Here is a 21,731-nt window from a genome sequence, read left to right as displayed (position 1 = left end):
TTCCCTCTTTCGCTGTGTTTCTCTCTGTCAAATAAATAACGAAAATCTTAAAAAAAAAAACAAAAAACAAAAAAAACAAAATAGGGGAACTTGGCTGGCTCAGTTGGTAGAGCATGCAACTCTTGATCTCAGGGTTGTGAGTTTGGGCCCCACGCTGCGGGTAGAGATTACTTAAAAATAAAGTCTTAAAAAAAAAAAAAAAGGCAAAACAGATCTAACTTTGTTTTGTTCCTTACCAAACCAGGAACTGGTTTTCTCTGTGGCAGGTCTCAGGGCCACTGATGCAGTTGTGGAGAGAAAGCAGTAAATCCAAGGCTTTTGTGGAATGGAAACCGGTTGATTGTTAAAAATGGAAACTTGGGTCAGAGATCCTGCTACGATCTTGTTGGTATAGTGGGGCCCACGGTGAAATTTTAGAAGTGATTATCCTGTGGTATGATGATAAGTGATTTTTTAAATGTTTTTTTTTTTTTTTTTTTTAAGATTGTTCCATTTTCTATGATATATCTGTAATACCTTACACAGTTTGTTCTGTACACCCATAAGACTTCCTAAAAAGTTTTACTGAGAGGTAATTGTCCACTGAAGGTGGACAATTGAACATAATTTTTGCATATTTGCAGAGTGGTGCGGCCATCCCTGCGGTCTAATTTAGAACACTTTGTCACCCCAGAAGGAATCCCCATTAGTAGTCACTGCCCATTTTCCCATCCCCAGTCTTAGGCAGCTTCTAATCTACTTTCTATCTCCACAGATATGCCTGTTCTGGATATTTGATATGAATGGCATCATAATTTATATGGTCTGTTAGGACTGACGTGTTTCATGTAGCATAATGTTTTCAAGTTCACCCACACTGTAAGATGCATCAGTACTTCATCCCTTTTTATTGTCATTTAATATTCCATTGTGCGGATATAGCTTATTATTTTAACCCATCGGTTGATGGACATTGATGATTTTTCCCCTGCATTCTGGTTGTGAATAATGCTTTTGTAAACACTCGTATGGGAGTTTCTATACAGCCATGCATTTTCATTTCCTGTGGGCACGTACCGAGGAGCAGGATTGCCGGGTTCTTTGGTAACTCACTTTTTAACATTTTGTGGAACTGCCTGACATTTCAAAGTGGCTGCACATGTGGACATCCCAAGTGGATGCGGGTTCTACTTTGTCCACCTCCTTGCCGCACTTTGATTTTGATTATAGTCATTCTAGTGGATGAGGAGTGGCATCTTACTGTGGTATCTCTGTGCCTTTTGAATTTAAAAAAATGATAAAGTATTTTTGAAGACCCAGAGAAATGAAGGAAAAGGAGACGGGTAAGTGCGTTTAGATGTATGACATTGAAAGCATGCGCCCGCCGTTAAACTGAGAAGACCGGTGTGGAGCCATGTAACCCGCTGGCAATTTCATTGCAGGTGGCCTCGATGCAGTTTATTAATATCGTAGTGCATTCAGTAGAAGACATGAATTTCAGAGTTCACCTCCAGTATGAATTTACCAAGTTAGGCCTGGATGAATACTTGGATGTAAGTAGAGCCGTGACCTTTGGCTCCAGTGTAAGCCTTGATTTATTTTGCCTGCCTTCAAAGATAGCTTCCGCCATGACTAACGAACGCTTGAGGCTCTGGGTGGCCGCGTACTGTAGCGCTGGTGTTAAAGGGAACCTATCCGAGTGATGCAATCGGCCAGAGAAACTGGATTCTTGCCGACCTCCTGGGACCTCGGGCTGCCTTCTGCCTGCAGCCGTTTAGTACTGGAGCCAGACACCCTCTTGTGGCCTTGCTGCAGTTTCCTCCGTGTTTGAGCTCTGTCTGGGTCAAGTCTCCTTGCACCCTTCGTCCGGGCTCTTGGGCAATCCACGTTCTTGGTTACCCTGGGGACCTCATCAAACCAAGACTGCTAAAGAGTGATGAATAAATGCTTAGAGCGTGTAAAAAAAAAAAAAAATACTGAGGAAATGGACACTAGAGACTTCCTTGTGTAGCAGTTACATTCTGTTTAATGCTTTGGTGGTTTTGGTCGTTCCACTTTTAAGTTCTTGGGAGCAGGCCGTCTAAAGTTGCTCTTTCTCTGGCTCCCCTGCAGAAGTGCTCAGCCAGCTCCCTGTAGTTCTTCACCTAGGAAATAGCAAGTTGGTGTGAAAATCGTAAATGGACTCGAGTGGCTGTGTGTGCACAGGATGCCCGCATGTCCTTTGATTCTCGAGCGGTTTTGTTTTCCCTCCTGGGCAGCAGTGGTCCACTTGAATTTGAAAGGCCACTAGCGAGAGGGCAAGAATTGTTAACCTCAATTTCCAGTTCATCTCTAGCCATGAAGAAAATAGAAGGGCTTCCCTTGGGCCTCTCCAGAGTTCAGCTGCCCGGCTTCGTTAGGGGGAAAGCCAGGGAATTGCAGGTTATTGCGAGGCAAAGTCATAGCATCGGTTACTGTCTGAGCTCGTGACCTGGCTCATCATACCGGCGAGGCTGCCCCTGGAGAGACTGGCCTAATGTTGTCTCAGGACTGTACTCAGGGAGAGGCATGATGGATTTCCATTAAAGAGTCATTGGAATTGTGTTCTGACTTCAATAATCACTAATATCTTTGACAGAATATGGTATTGAAAGGCTTTTCCTGCTCTAAGATCAAGGTTTCTCTCTGCTCTTTCCCTACCTGCTCAGAGAGGGGCAGGATTTGAGCACACATTGGGTGTGTAGATTGCTCATGGGGTTGTGGGTTCAGTGGGTTCAGTTTTGTGATGGTCGTGTGGAGCTCTTTCGGGCTCCAGGCAGCGATGGCGAGAGGAACACATCAGGTCGTGCCCCTTACTCATCGTGTACTTGGTGAGAAAACCTGCCTAGCTGCTGCTTTATTTTCCTTTCGAGGCTTTGCCCTTATTCAGGTGTCTTTTTTAGCTTATATTCCTAAACTAAGACAGAACATACTGTCTTTAGGACAAGCTAAGTTACGGAATTCCAGATTAGACCTAGGAGTTAATCCATCTTCCCGAGAATTTATGTAGAGCATAATTCCTCTGAAAAATTTCAAAAAATTTTTCCAAAACTCTGTGTTTCTCTAACTTCCTGGTCTGTTGGTTCTGGACCCTGATAGAGGTGGTTAGAAGATTAATGTTATAAGCATATAATATATAAATGCTTCATTGGTTTACAAAAGCCCAGCCTTGTAAGTAGCCATTGATTTGTTCAGTACATGTTTATTGGTGTCCTCCATATGCCAGGATTATTCTAGCTACTCATCTGTTCCCCCAGAGGAAGTCAGGACTTACGTTACTTGTAAGGAAGACTCGCAGATTTTCTTGATCTCTAATTTCACCTTAAAGCTGGTTGACTTCCTTTGGGATGCCTGGGCCTATAAGGCAGGGAGTGGAGGAAGGCTTCCTGATCTGTGCTTTGGGGAGCCCTGCACTCCTTATGCTGGGGCAGTATCTTGGGGAAGTTACCATGGAGGGCGGTAGACTAGCAATTTACTAATCAAACCCAGGGCTGATATATTCTATCCGTGTCTTCCCCACCTCCCACCTAACTCTCTTCCTCAGTCGAACCACCTTCTCTAGTCAGGCAACTTATACTTACTCTAACCGCCTCTGCACACAGATGCCTCTCAAACCTGGGACCGTAGCTCTCTTCCGAAGCTGCTTTTTAATTTTTCTGTTGTCTGATTTCACCTGTATCAAAATGTTTTGGTTTGGAATATGTCGATATGGGGAATAAATTTATAGGAAGAATTAGGGAGGAGATGTGTATATATTTGGGAGAGGGTATTCACCAGAAAGTAATCTGATGGTAGCTTCTTAGACGAACAGTCGAACACTCCGTGATCCTCTTAAGGAGGCTGAGGCATCAAACCCTCTCTTGGAAAAGACTGGAGTATTTGGGAGCAACAAAAACATGTAGGCTGTCGTACCATTATGTTCTCTCTCCACAGCTGTGCTAAGGCCGCCTTCTCTTGCGTTTTGGTTCTTAGAAACTGAAGCACACGGAGAGCGACAAGCTCCAGGTGCAGATTCAAGCTTACCTGGACAACGTGTTTGATGTGGGAGCTCTGCTGGAAGATGCTGAGACCAAGAATGCGGCCTTGGAGAGGGTCGAAGAGCTGGAAGAAAACATTTCTCATGTAACTACGTCTCGGGAAAGGAGACACACACGCACACTTAGCTGTTAGGGCGGTCAGTGAGAGGATTTGGAGTGTAGGGATGAGCTGCAGCTGGAGATAGAGAGCTGTCAAAAGCCGCTCGGGGTTCTTTCAAAGAAAGCATGTTTGTTACTTAAAACCAAGGGGAATCCGTTGCCTTGCCTTAGCTCATCTGCTGAGCTGGTTTCTGCTGAGCCCAGATTTCCTGGGCATCTTAGTTACAGACAGGCACCCAAGAGTGAGATGGTTGGTGCCATGTAGGGGGGAAATGTCGCTCGAGTATGTGAATTTGGGCTGAGGTGAAGAAGTCCTCTTCTACTCCTGTTCTTCTGAATAGAAATCATTTTCTGTCACATGTGCTCACATAGGCCTATGAAAGATGGGTTCTAGCAACTAAAATAAGCCCCAGGGCTAATTAGACTGTTACCTGTGTCTTTCCTGTCTCACACCTAACCCTCTTCCTCATGCAACTACCATGGCTACCCAGGCAAGATACCGCCCACTTCAGCCTCTGTGGGAGTTTGGTTTGGTGTGTCAATAAGTTATATTTCACTCAGTCTTGTGAATGTAAGTCATGCTCCACTCCGTGTGTCCACACAGGCCCGTGGACGGGGTGATCTTGTGGTTTCGTGATGCATGTCTGCCCAGTCTTGCCTTATGCTTACTCAAGTTCTAAAAAGAATCTCTTCAACAGTAGGCATTTTCAAGGAAATTAGTGAGCGTTCCCTTATATCCTCTTCTTTGAGGAGTGTCCTCTTTTCAGGGCAGGGGCTCATTTTTCTTTGAGGGATTTTTCTTGCCACACACTAAGTTGACTATGAGTCTAAAGGCTTTCAGAGGCTGTTCATGTGTTCATCCATTAAGCAGATATTTGAATATTGCAGGAATGAACCAAAAAATGGTGCTTCTTAAAGACCCAAGCATTGTGAGGACCAAATTCTTACGTTGAATTCTGCTTGGCAGTGTCCTTGGTTATAAATCAGTGGTCTCTTTTTGGAGCAATATTATTTTCCCCCATTTGAGTGGCCCATTTATTTTCCTCCACATTTTCTTAGTTGAGAGTATCGGACATGCTTGACATCCTTCACCTTTGTCCATTACTCTGAAATGGGCATCTTCTTGGCTGTGGTTAAGCCAAGTTGGTGAGCCAACCTTTCCCCCCACCTTGTAAGTGCTGCAGTGACGTGGTTGGCACCCGCTTAGGAAGGGCACTTAGCGGCCCGATGTTTCTTACCCTAAAAGATTTGGCTCGTGTTCTGAACCTGATCAGGGTTTTCAGCTCTGCCCTTCCTCCTCTCCTTGCCTCCCTGGTTTTCTTTACTTGTGATCATTCTCAGTGAAATCCGAAGTTGCTCACTTTCAGAGCCTTGTGGGAAGAGTAACTATTTAACACATGGTTCAGCCAATCTTCTTCTGGAAGCCTCAGCCAGCATTGCATGACCATATTCACATAACCCACTTTCGTAGCAGGCCACCCGTTTTTTCGAACTGGCCCTCCAAATGACTTAGTATTTGGGTAGTTTGGGTCAAAACCAGCAGTACCGTTTTGTCCACTGGTTTTCAATAATAACAGAACCAAGTTTTGTGGACCGATGATTTTCAAAAGTTTTGGCCTAATGGCCTTTTCTTCGGGCAGGAAGAGTGAATCTCCCTTCTTGCCTTACCCACTGTCCCCCATCCTCATCAGCTCCTGCAGAAACAGAGGGAGAGGCACCGTCTAGGTCCCAACACTAAGGAGCTGTTGTATGGATTTTATTAAAGATCATGTGTAGATTACTAATTCCTATTAGAAGCAAGTATGTATTCAGAATCCTATTATAAATATTAACATTTCCAAAAAACAGCTTGGGGAACACAGGAAGGACTCTGATGGGCCCCGAATGGTTTTTGAGCTCTACTTTCTGAGAACTGAGGACCCGAGCAGAATGGTCGTGTGTTGTGACCACAGGTTCCCTTTTAAAACTTTACAGTTGTCTGAAAAACTGCAAGACACGGAGAATGAAGCCATGTCCAAGATTGTGGAACTGGAAAAGCAGCTCATGCAGAGGAACAAGGAGCTGGATGTTGTTCGAGTAAGTGCGCTGATGACAGCTGGCCCGGACGGGCATTGCAGGGAATTGTGCACCGGCTTTAGTCCTAGTAGAACGTGGAATACATTCATGTCAGGGGAATGCACTGATGCAGCATATTTATTGGAACCGTTTCAGAGGTGATAGTTGAAAATACATATAGGGTATGTATACACGTGTGTGCAATCAAATGTTGGGGGTTCAGTCCTTCCTTATCACAGATTTTGACGGCAACAATGTTTTCCCATCTGGACGAGTCTGAGTTGATTCAGTGGATCACCCATTTGCTTGGAAATAAAAACACGGCATGGATTTAATTCATGCCCCTTATTTATTTTATTAGGACTTGGACTTCTTTGTATTTTTTTGCTTTGCTTCTACTTGAAACCAGATTTGATGGTTGCCATGGAAATGGTGAAATCAACGTAGGCGAGACCGAATGGCATTCACCAAAAAATTAAAAAAAAAGAAAAAGAAAAAGAAAGAAAGAAGGCAAAGCAAAACCAATCCATTTTGTTATCAGATAATCCCAGCTATTTTATTTGGCCTTAGCATTGTTTTACCTTGTGTCAGGTATTTATGGAGTGCTAGCCGTGTGCTTAGAACTGTCCAGAGCATAAAATCACCAAAACGCCTGGAGGGCTTTCAGGCACAATGCTTGCCTTTACACCATCGTTGATGAAACGGCACATTTTATGCGATGGTTATCATGTCTGTGTGTGTTGCTTGATATTCTGACATGTCCTACAGTTAACTCTAGGAAATTTATTTTTTGGCACACCATCGAGACAAAGTTGTAGCATATGGACTCAATTCAAGTCAGACTCTCAGATTATTAATAATAGACAGGGTGTGAAGAATGTTTCCCTGCCTGCTGGAGGTTTGTGGTGAGAGATCACATGTACAAGACCTAGCAAGTAAGTTCCATAAAATCCTTTCACTGGAACCTCGGTGGGCCCCTAATAAAAGGAACGGGGACGGCCTTTAAATTGAAAATTGTAACTTTTTTGTTTTCTGCTAAAAATGTAGACAGAGCTAAGCAATCAGTCGAGGGAAGCACTGGCCTGTTCTGTTAACTGCATACCAAAGGGAAAATGTTACAAGGATTACTGTCCTGAGCTTGGTCAAGGGGGCGTTGTGAAGGCCGGAGAAACCCATTCAAGAACAATCAGCTCCTGGTTATTCATGAGTAGATCATTCCATGCTCTGCAGATTTTTAATCCCAGTCTGACTTCCATCCAAATCTGACTTAGGGCCTTTTGTCTACTGTTAGCTGATATGTGTCTCGGAGTTACAAATAAATTTTAAAATAAAAGGAAAATATGCTGCCCCATCGAAATACCCTCAGGGTGTTCCAGAGTCAGCTATAAAATTATCTTTGGATTATCTCTGCCTTGTTCCTCTCTACCTGCAGGGAAAATTGAGTTAGCCACACTTCTTAATAGAAAGAACTGTATTAACAGTAACAATTGCTAGAATATACTGCATGCATTACCAATGAACAACTGATAATGAATGGGAGTTTATAGGATCTGGCTGAGTTCCATACGATTCCTATGTATTTATGAGTATCCTTTTTCTCTTTTCCTTTCCTTTCCTTTCCTCTCCCTTTCCCTTTTCCTTTTCCTTTTATTTTTTGTTATTTTCTTGATCCTCAATTTGCCAATCTGATGGTAATAGGTATGAATGTCATGTGAAGTTAAACTCTTGACTGTGGACTCTTTTTGCAGGAGATCTACAAAGATGCAAATACCCAAGTTCACACATTAAGGAAAATGGTCAAAGAAAAAGAAGAAGCCATTCAAAGACAGTCTACTCTGGAAAAAAAGATTCATGAACTGGAGAAACAAGGGAGCATTAAAATTCAGAAGAAAGGGGATGGGGACATATCCATACTGCCAGTCGTGGCCTCTGGCACATTGTCCACGGGGTCAGAAGCGGCAGTGGGTAACTTTATGGGACCAGTAATGGGGGTCGCCTCCTCGGGCCTGCCCCCTCCTCCCCCCCCACTACCTCCATCGGCAGACACGCCTGAAGCAGGTAAGAAGCCTGGGCGGGAGAACTGAAAGGGTATCGGGATATTTGTATTTCTTCTTTTATCCACTGTCCGTTTATGTCCTTTGTTTGCTTTTGTTGGCCACTTTTTACATTTTGAGATTAAGGTTCTAAAGCTGAAGCCTTTACGTATGTTGCCTTGTATTCTTTATTTGCCAGTGGGGAGATGTTATAGTGTTTGAAAAAAATTCCCATGTCATTTTAAGTGTTTTGTTTTTTGGATACTTTATCTGCACATGACATCCTGCAGGTGAAACCATTCCCCTGTTTTCAAAGGCAATTTGTTTCTGCTTTTTTTTGCTAGTGCAAAATGGTCCAGTAACGCCACCCATGCCGCCACCGCCCCCACCCCCACCCCCTCCCCCGCCTCCTCCCCCACCACCCCCTCCTCCCCCTCTGCCAGGCCCTGCAGCTGAGACTGTGCTGGCTTCTCCTTTACCACCCCCTCCTCCTCCCTCTGCACCCCCGCTGCCCGGGACGTCCTCGCCCACAGTGGTTTTCAACTCAGGATTAGCAGGTAAGAGCACAGAATTCAGACCCAGGTACCCGTGTGCGAGATACCCACTGTGTTAGCTCCCGAGACTTTAAAGCTTCTTTGAAAGTCCAGGTCTCTTGCAAGCCCATGTACCTCCTCTTAATCTAAGAGCAGTGCTGCTAATGGAGCCTCAAAAGGGGAAGCCATGCACAGGGGCATTTTTCTCTGGGTAGCTGTTGTGCTCTCTAGCAGGGAGTTCTGATTTTGCAGACTTCCCACCTTCCGCTCTCCCCACCTAGAAAGGGGAAGAAAGACAAGTTACCTTCTTAGGGATCAGTGCATTTTCATGGATTCATGGAACACTTGTGGGCATCTGTACTAGTCGGAGCTCTGACACACGGTGCTTTCGGTGCTCTCGGCTCTGTTTTTGGAAGGTATTCGCGGTGTCATTTACAAAAGGGGAAAATGGCTCTCTGCGTAATTGCCCGATGTAGGCTTCCAGGCATCTCTTCTGCGCATTTGAAGACCTCAGAATTCACTGTAGTGCAACTGAACCTTCAAGGGACGCGTTGCCGACAGTGGTATCTCTGTGCCTTGAAACGCTGCTGAATCATGCACACTGCCCTCCTGCTAACAGGAGAGAATGTGGCATCCCCACCTCACCAGAAATAAAACTGGGTGTGTTGGGGGCGTGGGGGGGGGAAGGGGGCGAGACGAAGAGAATGGTTCTAATGCCTTGAAATAGGAGTTCTGATTTTTTGACTCATGGAAGTGACTTTTTACTCTTTTCTAAAATACCACAAGCCATTTCCCCCGTCATGGAGCATTTCCCTGGCATTTTGAAATTGCCGTGAGCTCTGAGCTTTGCCGTGCTGTCTCTGCGACATCAGAAAATTCTGCTTTCTCCTCCACTTCGGTCTCTTATTTCCGATGAACACCTACCACTCTGTTAAGTGCGGTAGTTCTCAGAGCCTTCTGTCCAGTGTCTAATGACCGCCTTAGCTGTGGGAGAGTTCCCGGACCGCCGTCCCATCAGCAGCTGTAGTGGCCAGTCAGTGCGACTGATTCATCCTAGTGACTGACGCCCTTTCAGGCACCAGAAAGCCACCCAGGAGCAACCTTGTTCTACACCGAGTCTGTGGTGTCTCCTTCCACCCCAACTTCTGTGAAGTTGTCCAAGAAACAAACAAGGGGCCTATTGAAAGTAATGTTCACAGTAATCCAGTGATTCAGTTCTACCATTCAGGGTCACCCCCATCTCCTCCTTTCTTCTAGAACTTTTATTGCTTCCTAAGGACAAAAGTTAAAGGTGTGTCATTGTGGAACTATTAGATTTTAGAATGTGAACCAAAAACCTCCTAGCAAGCCCCAGGAATTCCTTCCATCGACAGGCTGCTCTCAGGCACTGAGTGTGGAAACCTGTAGTTGCCATGGACGCCTGGCTCACGGACGAGGCTTCCCTCATAGTGCCCTGCGAATGCTCCCCGCGAATGCTCCCCGTGGCCCGTGCTTGCTGCGGGGGCTCTCGTTGGGTACCACCTCCTTTCTCTTTGGTACAGCCTGGCACGATAGAGCCTCTACTTCCATCCACCGAGCTCTCATTTAGAACTCAGAACTGCCTTGGCGTGAGGCTGAGATGTGCAGGTCCAGGGCTCTCTTCGGAGTCTTGTCCCCTCTGGGCTCTTCCCACGACTTAATCTTGAACACTTGCAGGGTCTCTGGATGGCCTCAGCTCTACGGTGTGGAACTCTGTTCAGCTGAAGACCCAGCGCTGCCTTCAGGGTTATGCAGCTGGAGGCTGTCCCCTTTGTGTCTTAGACTATTTTTAGAGGGCTGTGGGTGGGACTTAAGAATCTCCTCTTTGGTGCCCTAAGTGTCCATTAAACAATGACAAGATGTTCTGTTTTATAAGATCTAAGGATTATAAGACTGTTATTTAGCACATTTTGTAAGATGGGTTGCCAGTGTGTGGGGTAACTTTCTCCCTGGAATGAAGAAGCCAGACAGAATCAGGATGTCCCAGTAGAGGCAAGGGACAGAGCTGAGATGATATGCCCCGGGCTCCTGGAACCCAGAAACCTGTGACATTGCTAGGCCCTTGGATCCATGGGCAACAGGATGGCCTATCTCTTTGGTAGGCAATGAGCCAGGTGTGTGCATGGTGGCCAAGACAGGGGACCTGAATGCAGTCCTCTAATTTTATCTAGTGAAGTTGTCTTTGCATTTTATAGAGAAAATGCACAGCGTGGAATGTATATTTGAAGCGTTAGGCTTACCTCCCCACATCTGTGCTAGAGCAGTCTGGTTCCCATTTCCCGTGTTGGTCATCTGTGACAGATGCCCAGGCAGTCTGTAACCTTTGCTGTCTCTTTGGGAGAAGGTGCTTTGTAAGTTCACGGTGAGAATTTGTACTTGGCTGATGGTTTTCTTAAAACACTGCTCGTATCTTATGGAATACCTAGCACAGTTCAGTATGGCTGTTTGGGACCATAATGAGATCATTTTTTCCCCTCTTCTAAGAAGGATTACTTTTTAAAACAAAATAATAAGTGAGTCTTTAAGGCAGGCCCGAATGGAAATGCATTTATGGTTCTGTGCTGCCTTGTGAAATGTGTCCAAGAAGCATGAAATTCTCTGCTAAGAGTGTGTGAATTGCTGAGTGGCTTGACTCTAACCATATCTAATTTTTTTTTTTTTTTTGTATTTTCTTTGTTCTTTCTGCTTCCACAAAAGATGGGCCAATCAAGCTTTTCTGTAGGTTGCTCCTCACTGAGTGTACTGTCTATCATGTGTTTCTGTTGGTCACACTGTGCCTTCACATCTTTTCATTCCATCTTACACCGAACCATGCATTTGGACCCTGTGTGTGCGGGAAGTCTCGCTGTTGGCTGACAGTTGGTCTAGGTTTGCCCACATGTTTCTGTAAAAGAGATTACGGCTCTGTAAGCAGGCAGCCTGGATTTCATAGGCCATATTCCTTCTGCCCTGAAAGAAAAAGAGTGTTTTTTTCTCTTAGTTTAATGGTCACAGCTGAATCTAAGGCCTCCACTCTAGAAGGATTTTCGATTTATTCTGGGGAAAAATGGCATTTGCCCCACAGAACAAGGACAAACTTCTAGGTGCTGCTTTTCCAGGCCTTTCCTGCTGGTCTCCGGCTCTCCAGGGAACACACGCCCACCCACACAGAGCCACTCCTTTAGCCTGAACGTTGCAAGCACAGTGTCTGTCATGGTCACCTGTAGGCCCCCTATCCTGTTACCCACCCTTCATTCCCCAGTCGGAGTTAGGACAGCTTTCTGAAGATAACTGTTTTTTTTTTTTTTTGGCCTGTGTTCTGGTCTCAGGCGTATTCCTAATTTTGCCGACGAGTTAAAAGTAGGGTAGCTGCAGATGGGATGACTTTCAGTGCGTGTCCTGGGGCCTGCGGTGTCCATGGATGGATGGCGGAACCAAATGGCATGGACCCACCAGCTCAGATTGTGGGAAGATCCCGCACAGCTTCTCCCCTGCTCCCCCTTCTCCCTCCATATCGCTCACATGCCAGCCTAGAGGAAAGTCTGTTCCTTTGTCCTGCGGAGGACACGGGTTTCCCTGGGCAGTGTAGACCAAAATGAAGTGCGGTGAGCTGTCCAACACTGTCGGGTGGTGGGGCTTATGGTGTCACGGTGGTAGAATGACCTGGTTTGGCAAAAGCTGTGTTTCCGTGTTCCTGCATGCTTATGTGTGGATTTATCAGATGACATTCCTGCTGGGTATGTGGCCTTCGTAACTCTGGAGGAATGGCCGGCAACCAGGGGGATGCCCAGTGTGCATTGGGTTTATTTTGTTCTGTACTGCCCTTCTCCCTCCCTTACTAATGATGGCAAATAGCGGAGCTCCCAAATATGGTGTGCTGGGCAGCCCAGGACAGACTTAAGGTGTGTGTGTGTATGTGTATGTACACATACCTACATATATATATGTATATACATATATATATATGTAGATGGTTTGAGAAGACTTCTTTATGATGTGTAATTCATGGAATTTTTAATAGATTTCCTTTTTTAGCTCATCTCCCCACAGTAAGAGGAGTTGACAATTCCTCACCAGACCCTCAAAGACAGATATCCCTTCCTCTCTTAAGAGGTTTTCTGTGTTTTTCATGGGTTCATGGATGCCTTCTAGTCACATGTAGCTGACTCCTGGGGAGAACTTGCTTTTTAAAGAGCGGGGGACGGGACCGTGGCCATTCTCGAAAACCAATACTAATCCTGATTTCTGAGTACCCCTTCTGTCGTCTTAAATATTTTCTATTTTGAGCTGTTCGTGGCCCTTGGTCTGGTTGGAATAACTCAGCATCAGTATAATCCCCATTGTCAAAATGGCCCACACGAGCGAATTGCTCCAGCAGAAAGCCAGCCTTCCTGACATCACAGTCCTGGTGGTGGAGTCAGCCACTGACTGCAGTCTCTGATTGTCTTTTAACATTGGTTTGGAAATACGTGTTCTAGAACCAAGAATTTAAGATTTCACAATCTGACTCACACTCACCAGTGTCACAGAGCATTTGTCCTCTCTGCTGTCTAATAACATTATTAATAATTTTTGTTCCCCAATACTTTGTCTTAAGCGTTGTCCTAACATTGTGAGTGTAACAGAGCAATCCATTTGCCTGCATTAAAACAAAAACAAACACAAAAAACAACCCCTGGCTCTTAGCCAACTTTACCATAATGTTGCATCATTCAGCCAAATGACCTCAGATTGCCCTAGCCAAAGCCACGTGTGATGTTTTGTGTGTTTAAAAACACTTGGGCGCCTCTTGCCTGTGTGGCCCCAGTGTTGAAGTGTCATCTGCAAGGACTGTTCTCTGATTGTTCTTGAGGATCGTGGGGTTTTGGTGGAGTCCTAATTTCATCCTCTCTGACTTCTGTAGCTGTGAAAATTAAGAAGCCAATCAAGACGAAATTCAGAATGCCAGTTTTTAACTGGGTTGCCCTGAAACCAAATCAGATCAATGGCACGGTCTTCAACGAAATTGATGACGAGCGAATCCTGGAGGTATCTTTCTCATTGGTTAGAAGCAGGGAGGGCTCTCTGGGCAGCAAAGCTAAAATGGGTGCTCTGCTAACCTGGAAGGCTCAGTGACACAATGCTAGCCTTTTAAATGCCTTGATGTAAAGAAGAAAAGGATTTTGAATATCAGAGAATAAAGTTGGACACTGTTTTGTAAGGTGGTTTCAAATCTGTGTTTAAAAAGTTATGTTACGGGGGCGCCTGGGTGGCTCAGATGGTTAAGCGACTGCCTTCGGCTCAGGTCATGATCCTGGAGTCCTGGGATCGAGTCCCGCATCGGGCTCCCTGCTCGGCAGGGAGTCTGTTTCTCCCTCGGACCCTACCCCCTCTCCTGCTCTCTCTCAAATAAATAAATAAAATCTTAAAAAAATAAATAAATAAAATGAAATCTTGGGCGCCTGGGTGGCTCAGTTGGTTAAGCGACTGCCTTCGGCTCAGGTCATGATCCCGGAGTCCCTGGATCGAGTCCCGCATAGGGCTCCCTGCTCAGCGGGGAGTCTGCTTCTCCTCCTACCCTCCCCCCTCTCATGTGCTCTCTCTCTCTCATTCTCTCTGTCTCAAATAAATAAATAAAATGTTAAAAAAAAAAAAAAAGATAAAATGACCCCATAAGTCTGAAATCTTCAATTTATACCTGATTTATATTCTCTACCAGTTATTTAGCTACCATATTATATTATGCTTTGTATTTTCTTGATATGTCTTTTTGCTTAAGAATAGTGACTTAAACTCTTGTATCACACAATAAGTCTATTTTATCCACTAATCATATAGGTAGGATCTAAATGCTTTCAAAGGCTTAAAACTATTAGGGTTTGAAAAAGAAAATGGCTCCAAATCACAAAAAGAAAACTTGTATATTAAAAATTAGTAAATGGGGGCGCCTGGGTGGCTCAGTCGGTTGAGCGACTGCCTTCGGCTCAGGTCACGATCCCAGGGTCCTGGGATCGAGCCCCCCGTATCCGGCTCTCTGCTCAGCAGGGAGCCTGCTTCTCCCTCTCCCTCTACCTGCCGCTCTGCCTACTTGTGCTCTCTCTCTGTCTGTCAAATAAATAAATAAAATCTTAAAAAAAAATAGTTATGTTGCTATGGAGTGGTTGTAATTATCTTCAGTGGATGCCACAAAATATGTATCTGATATAAACCCTGCCCTTCATTTATAAAAGGGCATTAAAAAGCCCTTTATTGAACTCTAAGTGAGTAAGAACTCAATAATTACACTCACTGTCTGGTTTGATAGTTTTAGTCTGTGGTGGCCGGCCCTGCAAGGTAATTAGGGAAAAGCTGTTGAGTTGGCCAGATGGAATCGGTTCTCTAGTTTAGACGTTCATAGCTGTACGTGGGGCCTAAGTCATGCCAGAGCACAAACAGGAAAACAGAGTAAGCCATGGTCAAAGGCAAGTATTGAGTAGAAAAAGTAAGTTCTTTGATGCTTAAGAAACTGTCAGAATGGTTTCTGACTTAATTTTTAGGTGTAATCCAATTTGCCTATTTCATCCCTCTCTACTCCAGGATTTAAATGTGGATGAATTTGAGGAAATATTTAAGACAAAAGCCCAAGGTCCTGCCATTGATCTTTCTTCAAGCAAACAGAAGATAACACAGAAGGGATCCAACAAAGTGACATTACTAGAAGCAAATAGGGCCAAAAATCTTGCCATAACTTTAAGGAAAGCTGGAAAGACCGCCGATGAGATATGTAAAGCTATACATGTGTAAGTTCAGGGCATTCTGGAAAAATCGATTCTAGTGAATTTAGGATAAAAACAAAAATAAGAAAGTTATGATTGGTAGAGAACATAAATATTTCAATAGTAGGGCAAGATGGAAGATAAAAGATGGAGCAATCCTTGATATCCACATACCAAAGGTTCCCTTTGTTACATATGTGTGACTTCAGAGTTGAATGGAATGCCAGCACTAAAGAGGCAGGCCAGAAATTACCCTTGTGAGCGCTGTATTCGAGCGAAAATTATTTTAGAAGAGTAACAACTGGATCATGACATCATTTATTAACTTGGTCTGCTTTCCTGTATGTCTATAGCAATGAATACCTCCAAGGAGTGGAGAATTACAGATGCTAAAAAAAGGGAGAGACTGTTCATTTGCTCTGGAGTATCTGAATTTTCTCTCGATTTGTTGAATACAAATTTGATGGCATTTGTGGAATGATACAATTCAGTGCCAGATGCAAATGTGATACAGATGCATATTTTAGTTCATAACAATAGGAATGTGATTCCTGTTTCTCTTAGCAGCTTTCAGGAAATTTTAAAGTTCAGTTCTTTTCTTATCCCTGGATTGCAGAGAAGGCATTGGTTTTATTTACTTTTCTATGAGAGGAATCTTTCTGCCCTTCTTGTGGTCATGATGGATTTCAAATATGATTAGGAACAAATGTTTTAGATGTGTTAGGAATGAATTCATTGTAAATTGGTATTTCATAAATTTCGGTAAGAGATCTTTAGGGGAGTATATGGCCCTCAGAAATCATTTGTTCCAATTTCATGTACTCAGGATCAAAATCCAATAGTCTAGTGTATCCTATATTCTGTTCTGATTTCTGAAGTTGAAACATGATTGGCATTCTAGTTTTTAATCTATAGATGCCGTATTTATCATGATGATTAGATATAATTCTGTCATTCTGCTGGACAAAGATTGTCCAGGGAAGAAAATAGAGATTGTAGCAAATATTCTGTTTGTTCAAATTGAGCATATATCCAAAGAGACCTGATATACCTTCAAGGGATGTATCCATTTAAACCAAAACATCCATTTAGTACAGTCATTTGGATACATTTTTTTCCTAACGTAGAGAAAATAGCCCAAACTGTTGGTTTAATTGAAAAATATTAGAGTTTACCAGATATTCTGTAATTGTGTATATAATATCAGTCTCCCTAATTAGCAGTACTTAATATGCCTTAAAAACTATGTCCTTGAACCGCTTAAACATCAGATGCTTCAGCCTGCCTTCTCGCTCTTCCTGTCATTTAAGTGTTGATTTCTGGAGACTTAGATCAATAGTAATGGGCTAAAAACTGAGCATGGATGTTGTGATGAGGTCTAGGTTCTCAGAAAGGACCACTGAAGCTACTTGTTGGGCAGTCATGAGCCAGCACCAAGTGGCATCTCCACCGTTTGGCTGTAGACATCATCAGTTTATTGCGATGGTGGTTGATGAGCAGGACCAAATGGGGGTGCGGTTGAAAAGGTAGGAGGTTTTCTCTCTAACACTGACATGTCCACATCTGTCTTCAGATTTGACTTGAAGACATTGCCTGTAGACTTTGTAGAATGTTTGATGAGGTTCTTGCCAACTGAGAACGAGGTGAAAGTGTTTCGGCTCTATGAGCGGGAAAGGAAGCCCCTGGAGAACTTGTCAGATGAAGACCGGTTCATGATGCAGTTCAGTAAAATTGAGAGGCTCATGCAGAAGATGACCATCATGGCCTTCATTGGGAACTTTGCGGAGAGCATTCAGATGCTGACTCCTGTAAGTGGACCAGCTCTGGCAGGGATACAGTATCATTTTTTCTTTTAAGTCTCTTCCAAAATTGTACTTAACATCATGGGCTCTAAAGACTCCTTCCCAGAACTTTCTAGATTGCATTTTTATTTTGTCCATTCCTTTTCACATTGTGTATGCCAACTAAATGTGAAAATGGTGAATTTCCATTTTCCATATTGCTATTCTCCTCCATAGAATGCCATTTTCTGTGTCTACGGATGTCCTCTGGGTTTCCCCTTCAATACATAGGACCCGGAAGATCATTTTCTCAAACTTGTTCCCCTCCTGAAGATACCAGTCCTCTGACTGAGTGGGTTGGCAAGACTGAAAATGTTGCTTTCATTTCTAAAAATGATCCTGTATCTTCAGTGACCAGGCTGATTGGCTTTCATTGGAAGCATTATAAATTTACCATAGGAGTCTTTTTCCTTGGAAATCTGTTATAGTACATCATGGTGATGGAGAAATAGTAGCCAACCATCTCTTGTTTTTTTGTGTTAATCTGGTAGAGACTTACAAATATTGTAAACATAAATATCATAAATAGTTCTTTCCTAGTTTTATTTCTAAATACACTTTTGTTAATTACTGATTACAGTAGCATGTCTGTTCACAACATGTTCTGAGGACTTCTGGAGGGTTTATATTCCTTTGCTGTTTTGTTTTCATTCCTGGACAACTCCATTGATTTAAAAACATGGTTCCAGGTGGTGGGCAGGGAATTGAGTTCTGCTAGAAGATGCTGTTGACTCCAAGCTCTGAGTCCCACTGGTTACAGATTTTGTGATAAGCAAGTTCTGACATTTCTTCTCGTTTCAAATACTTTGAGAGAAGAGCTTGCATGTAAAGGTATGATTGCCTAAGACCCTAGCAGGACAACTTAAATTTGTTATGTTGAGGAAAAATAGAACCTCAGCATTAAGGCTTTAAGGTCTAAATGCAGGTCTATTTTCTTTTGTGTTAAATTTTAGTTTCCAATTAGAGTTTATTTTTAACATGTCTCTTTTTCTCTCCCCTCCCCTTCCTTCCTTTGAATGGAATCTAGCAACTGCACTCAATTATAGCAGCATCTGTCTCTATAAAGTCATCCCAAAAACTCAAGAAAATTCTGGAGGCAAGTGAAGTTTTCCTCATATACATACAGGGAAGAGTTGACTTGTCAGCTGAATTCCTGGGCCTGGGAATGCCTGGGATGCTCTACTAATAGGCTTGTTTCTCTCTCTCTCCCCTCTCTCTCTTTTTGCAGATCATCTTGGCCCTTGGAAACTATATGAATAGCAGTAAACGAGGAGCAGTTTATGGATTTAAACTTCAGAGTTTAGATCTGGTGAGTGAACTAAAAGAAATACAAGGCTATTCAAGGGACAAAAGAGCTGGCAGAGATTTAAGTCCCAGAGTGGAGGAGAGTCAGCTCTTGGAAATGGGAGTGGAATTTTCTTTTTTTCCCCAGAAATAAGCAAAGTTTTTTTTTTATTTTCAAATATCAAAAACATAAATAATGTATGTTTTTCAAACAATGATATTCTAAAATTATAGGAATAATTTTAGTGAATTCAGTGAATGTGAAACCTAAATCAACCAAGTATTGTCTGCTAGTTGGAGAATCAACTGGTATAAATTCTCTGGAACATCATTTGGCAGTGAGCACTTAGAACCTTAAAAATCCTCATGCCTTTTGACCCAGTGTTTCCATTTCTGGGACTCTTTCCTCAGGAATCTGAATTATGAATGCTTTATTTATTTTATAATTGCAAATAATTAGAAACAATGTAAAGATCCAACATTTTGGAAAATTATTAACTATAACAATAGTTAATATGGTGAACTATTCTTCAACTCTTAGAATGTGAAGAATTTTCAAAGAAATAGATGATTTTGTGTTTAGAAAAGAGTATAAATTGCATGGACTAATTGATTTCACTCAAGTAAAATATGCAGGAAAAACCTGAATGGAAATGGGTTAAGATATTAACAGAGAGATTGGACAGAATGAGGGATCTTTTTTTTCAAAGTGCTTCTTTTTACTTTTCTGTATTTTTTTTTTTTTTTTAAGATTTTATTTATTTGCGAGAGAGAGAATGAGAGACAGAGAGCATGAGAGGGAGGAGGGTCAGAGGGAGAAGCAGACTCCCTGCTGAGCAGGGAGCCCGATGCGGGACTCGATCCCGGGACTCCAGGATCATGACCTGAGCCAAAAGCAGTCGCTTAACCAACTGAGCCACCCAGGCGCCCATGTATTTTCTAAATATACATACGTATATATTTTATCTGTATATCTATCCCTCTCCCCCGTCCCTTCCCTGGATGGAAAAGTGTCTGCTGCTTTTCAGAGTCATCTGACTTAGATGGGCAGGGCTAGAGACAATCCTCCGTGGAATCCTCTTCCCCCAAGGCTCTGTGGGGCTAACGTGGCTTCCACATGAGAAGGTTGGGCAGTGGGTTGAGTCCCGAGCCCTGGGGAGACATGGCTGTTTGGTAGGGAGCGTCCAGTGAGTCCCAGCTCTGGCCCGGGAGGGTCATGTGTGGTAAGCCCAGCTGCTTCGTGTCACGGAGGCTGGGGAGCAAGAGAGGGCTGGACTGGGAACGTGTAGCCTGCGGTGTGGGAGTCCTGTCTTGTGGGCAGTACTGCACGCCTGCTGGTTCCACGCTCACTCCTCTGCTCCTTCACTTCGGAAAGCACTCAAACTGGGCGCTTCCTACTCTTTAGCCAGGGGAGGTGGTGTGGCAGATGTGCGGTGGGGCGATTTTGTGTGGGTAGAGATGTGTGTTGGAATCGTCCCCAACACCGAACATACCCCCAGTTGGAGAAGTCCTGTGGTCTCTTCTACAAGTTAGTGGGCTGGTTTAGTGAAGAACATGTCCAGGCTTGATCCTCCCATGGGGGTATTTTTTGTCCACTTTTGGGGTGCTGTACTCAGTTACTCTGAGTGGGAGGGCATCATCTGGGGGGCAGGCTTCCCATCTTCTTTAACGCATATATTCCTTTTGTTTTCAGCTCTTAGATACAAAGTCAACAGACCGAAAGCAAACACTGTTGCACTACATTTCAAATGTGGTAAAAGAGAAATATCACCAAGTGTCCCTGTTTTATAATGAGCTTCACTATGTGGAGAAAGCTGCTGCAGGTACTTGACTTCAGCTCTTCCTGTTACCCTTGGGTATCAGGTGCCTTTAATCATGGGTCCTGGGGGAGCCATCCCCTGCTTAACTGGTCTTCGGAACCCCTTTGGAAAGGCAAGGTGAAAAGTCGGATGCTCTTGGCTGGAGTGTGTAGGCCATGGTGTTGCCCACGCCTGGGAGCCGTAGCAACTAGGGACACGAGGGAGACCTCTCTGTGTCCTCTGTACAGAGTCGGGGCTCTGGACCTTGGGCAGCTTCCCTCTTCCATTTGATGTCCTTCTTAGTCTATTGCTGTTGTTGAAACACGAGAGTGAAAATCTGAAAATCACCCCCCAAGAAATACTTCAGTTTGATTTTGTCCCATCCCACTTGCTCAGGTGTGGTAGTTCCAAGCATTGTGCCTTTAGCCTGAGCACAAGGTAAATTATCAGTACTTTTGGCTGTTATTTTGCCATAGCAGTTATGCATTTTCTCATTTAAATCATCAAAGGGTTCCGAGATGGCTGGGCTATAATAGGTATGTAATGGTATCCCCATGTTACCGATGAGAAAACTGACATTTTTAGAGGTTACATAGCTTGCCCAAGGTCACATGGGTAGAACGTGATAGAAACAGGACTAGAACCCACGTCTTCTCACATACTTTATTGTAATGTACCATGTCCTCTCCAAAGACTGTTCATTTGATCTCAGCCAAAAGGCCAAGAAGCGATCCAAAGACTTTTTCAGCTAGAAAAAGGAACCAGATGCACATTGACCCCAGAGTTGATTACATACTGTGATTCTCACGTTAGGATCTTGAGCCCCGAGCCTCCAAGGTGTTTAAATTCATACTCCCGGGGCCTACTTCAGACTTAGTGAATTGAATCTTTGCAGGGAAGGCTTTCTCTGACTTCCTCAAAGTAAACGGCCTCTCCTTTTGTGTTCTTACTACAGAGCACTCCACACTACTCTTTCATACAAGATTTCTCAAATTTTATTAACACAGTTTGCATGTCCATTCCAACCTGTGGATTTATGAGTATAATCAAGTTTTATTTATCTTTATTCCCGTAGCCCCTAGTAAATTGTTGGGGCGCATAAGTAGATGAGTGAACGAATGAATGAGATGACGCAGTGCTAACTGGGGACAGGTACTGAGGGAGCCCTAGTGGAGGCTGAGAAGCAGGGGGGACTGATATTTTGACTGTGCAGAGCTGTGCAGAGCAGGCTGTGACAGATCCACTGAGGGCTCAGGGCTCAGGAGGCAGTGATTTTCCTCCTTCCAGGTTACTCTTTGCCTAAATTTCGGGGTTCTTTAGCA

General features: G+C 43.8%; 1 protein-coding gene across 4 annotated transcripts in view; it reads left to right on the top strand.

The window, feature by feature from the left end:
• FMNL2 (formin like 2) overlaps positions 1 to 21,731 on the top strand; it is a 307,239-nt gene that overhangs the window by 271,924 nt on the left and 13,584 nt on the right. For all 4 annotated transcript variants that reach the window (XM_035008025.1, XM_035008027.1, XM_035008026.1 and 1 more), the window contains exons 11-21: positions 1,422 to 1,532; positions 3,970 to 4,119; positions 6,108 to 6,209; positions 7,937 to 8,246; positions 8,566 to 8,778; positions 13,655 to 13,779; positions 15,307 to 15,509; positions 17,059 to 17,293; positions 18,354 to 18,422; positions 18,555 to 18,635; positions 20,304 to 20,433. In XM_035008025.1, coding sequence (XP_034863916.1) covers positions 1,422 to 1,532; positions 3,970 to 4,119; positions 6,108 to 6,209; positions 7,937 to 8,246; positions 8,566 to 8,778; positions 13,655 to 13,779; positions 15,307 to 15,509; positions 17,059 to 17,293; positions 18,354 to 18,422; positions 18,555 to 18,635; positions 20,304 to 20,433 — 1,729 coding nt within the window. The remainder of the gene's footprint in view (positions 1 to 1,421; positions 1,533 to 3,969; positions 4,120 to 6,107; positions 6,210 to 7,936; positions 8,247 to 8,565; positions 8,779 to 13,654; positions 13,780 to 15,306; positions 15,510 to 17,058; positions 17,294 to 18,353; positions 18,423 to 18,554; positions 18,636 to 20,303; positions 20,434 to 21,731) is intronic.

This window comes from Mirounga leonina, unplaced genomic scaffold (assembly GCF_011800145.1).
Source record: "Mirounga leonina isolate KUSES-001 unplaced genomic scaffold, KU_Mleo_1.0 Mir_151, whole genome shotgun sequence".
NCBI lineage: Eukaryota > Metazoa > Chordata > Mammalia > Carnivora > Phocidae > Mirounga > Mirounga leonina.
The sequence above is the reverse complement of the archived record's forward strand: the minus strand, read 5'-3'. Positions and strand labels throughout refer to the sequence as shown.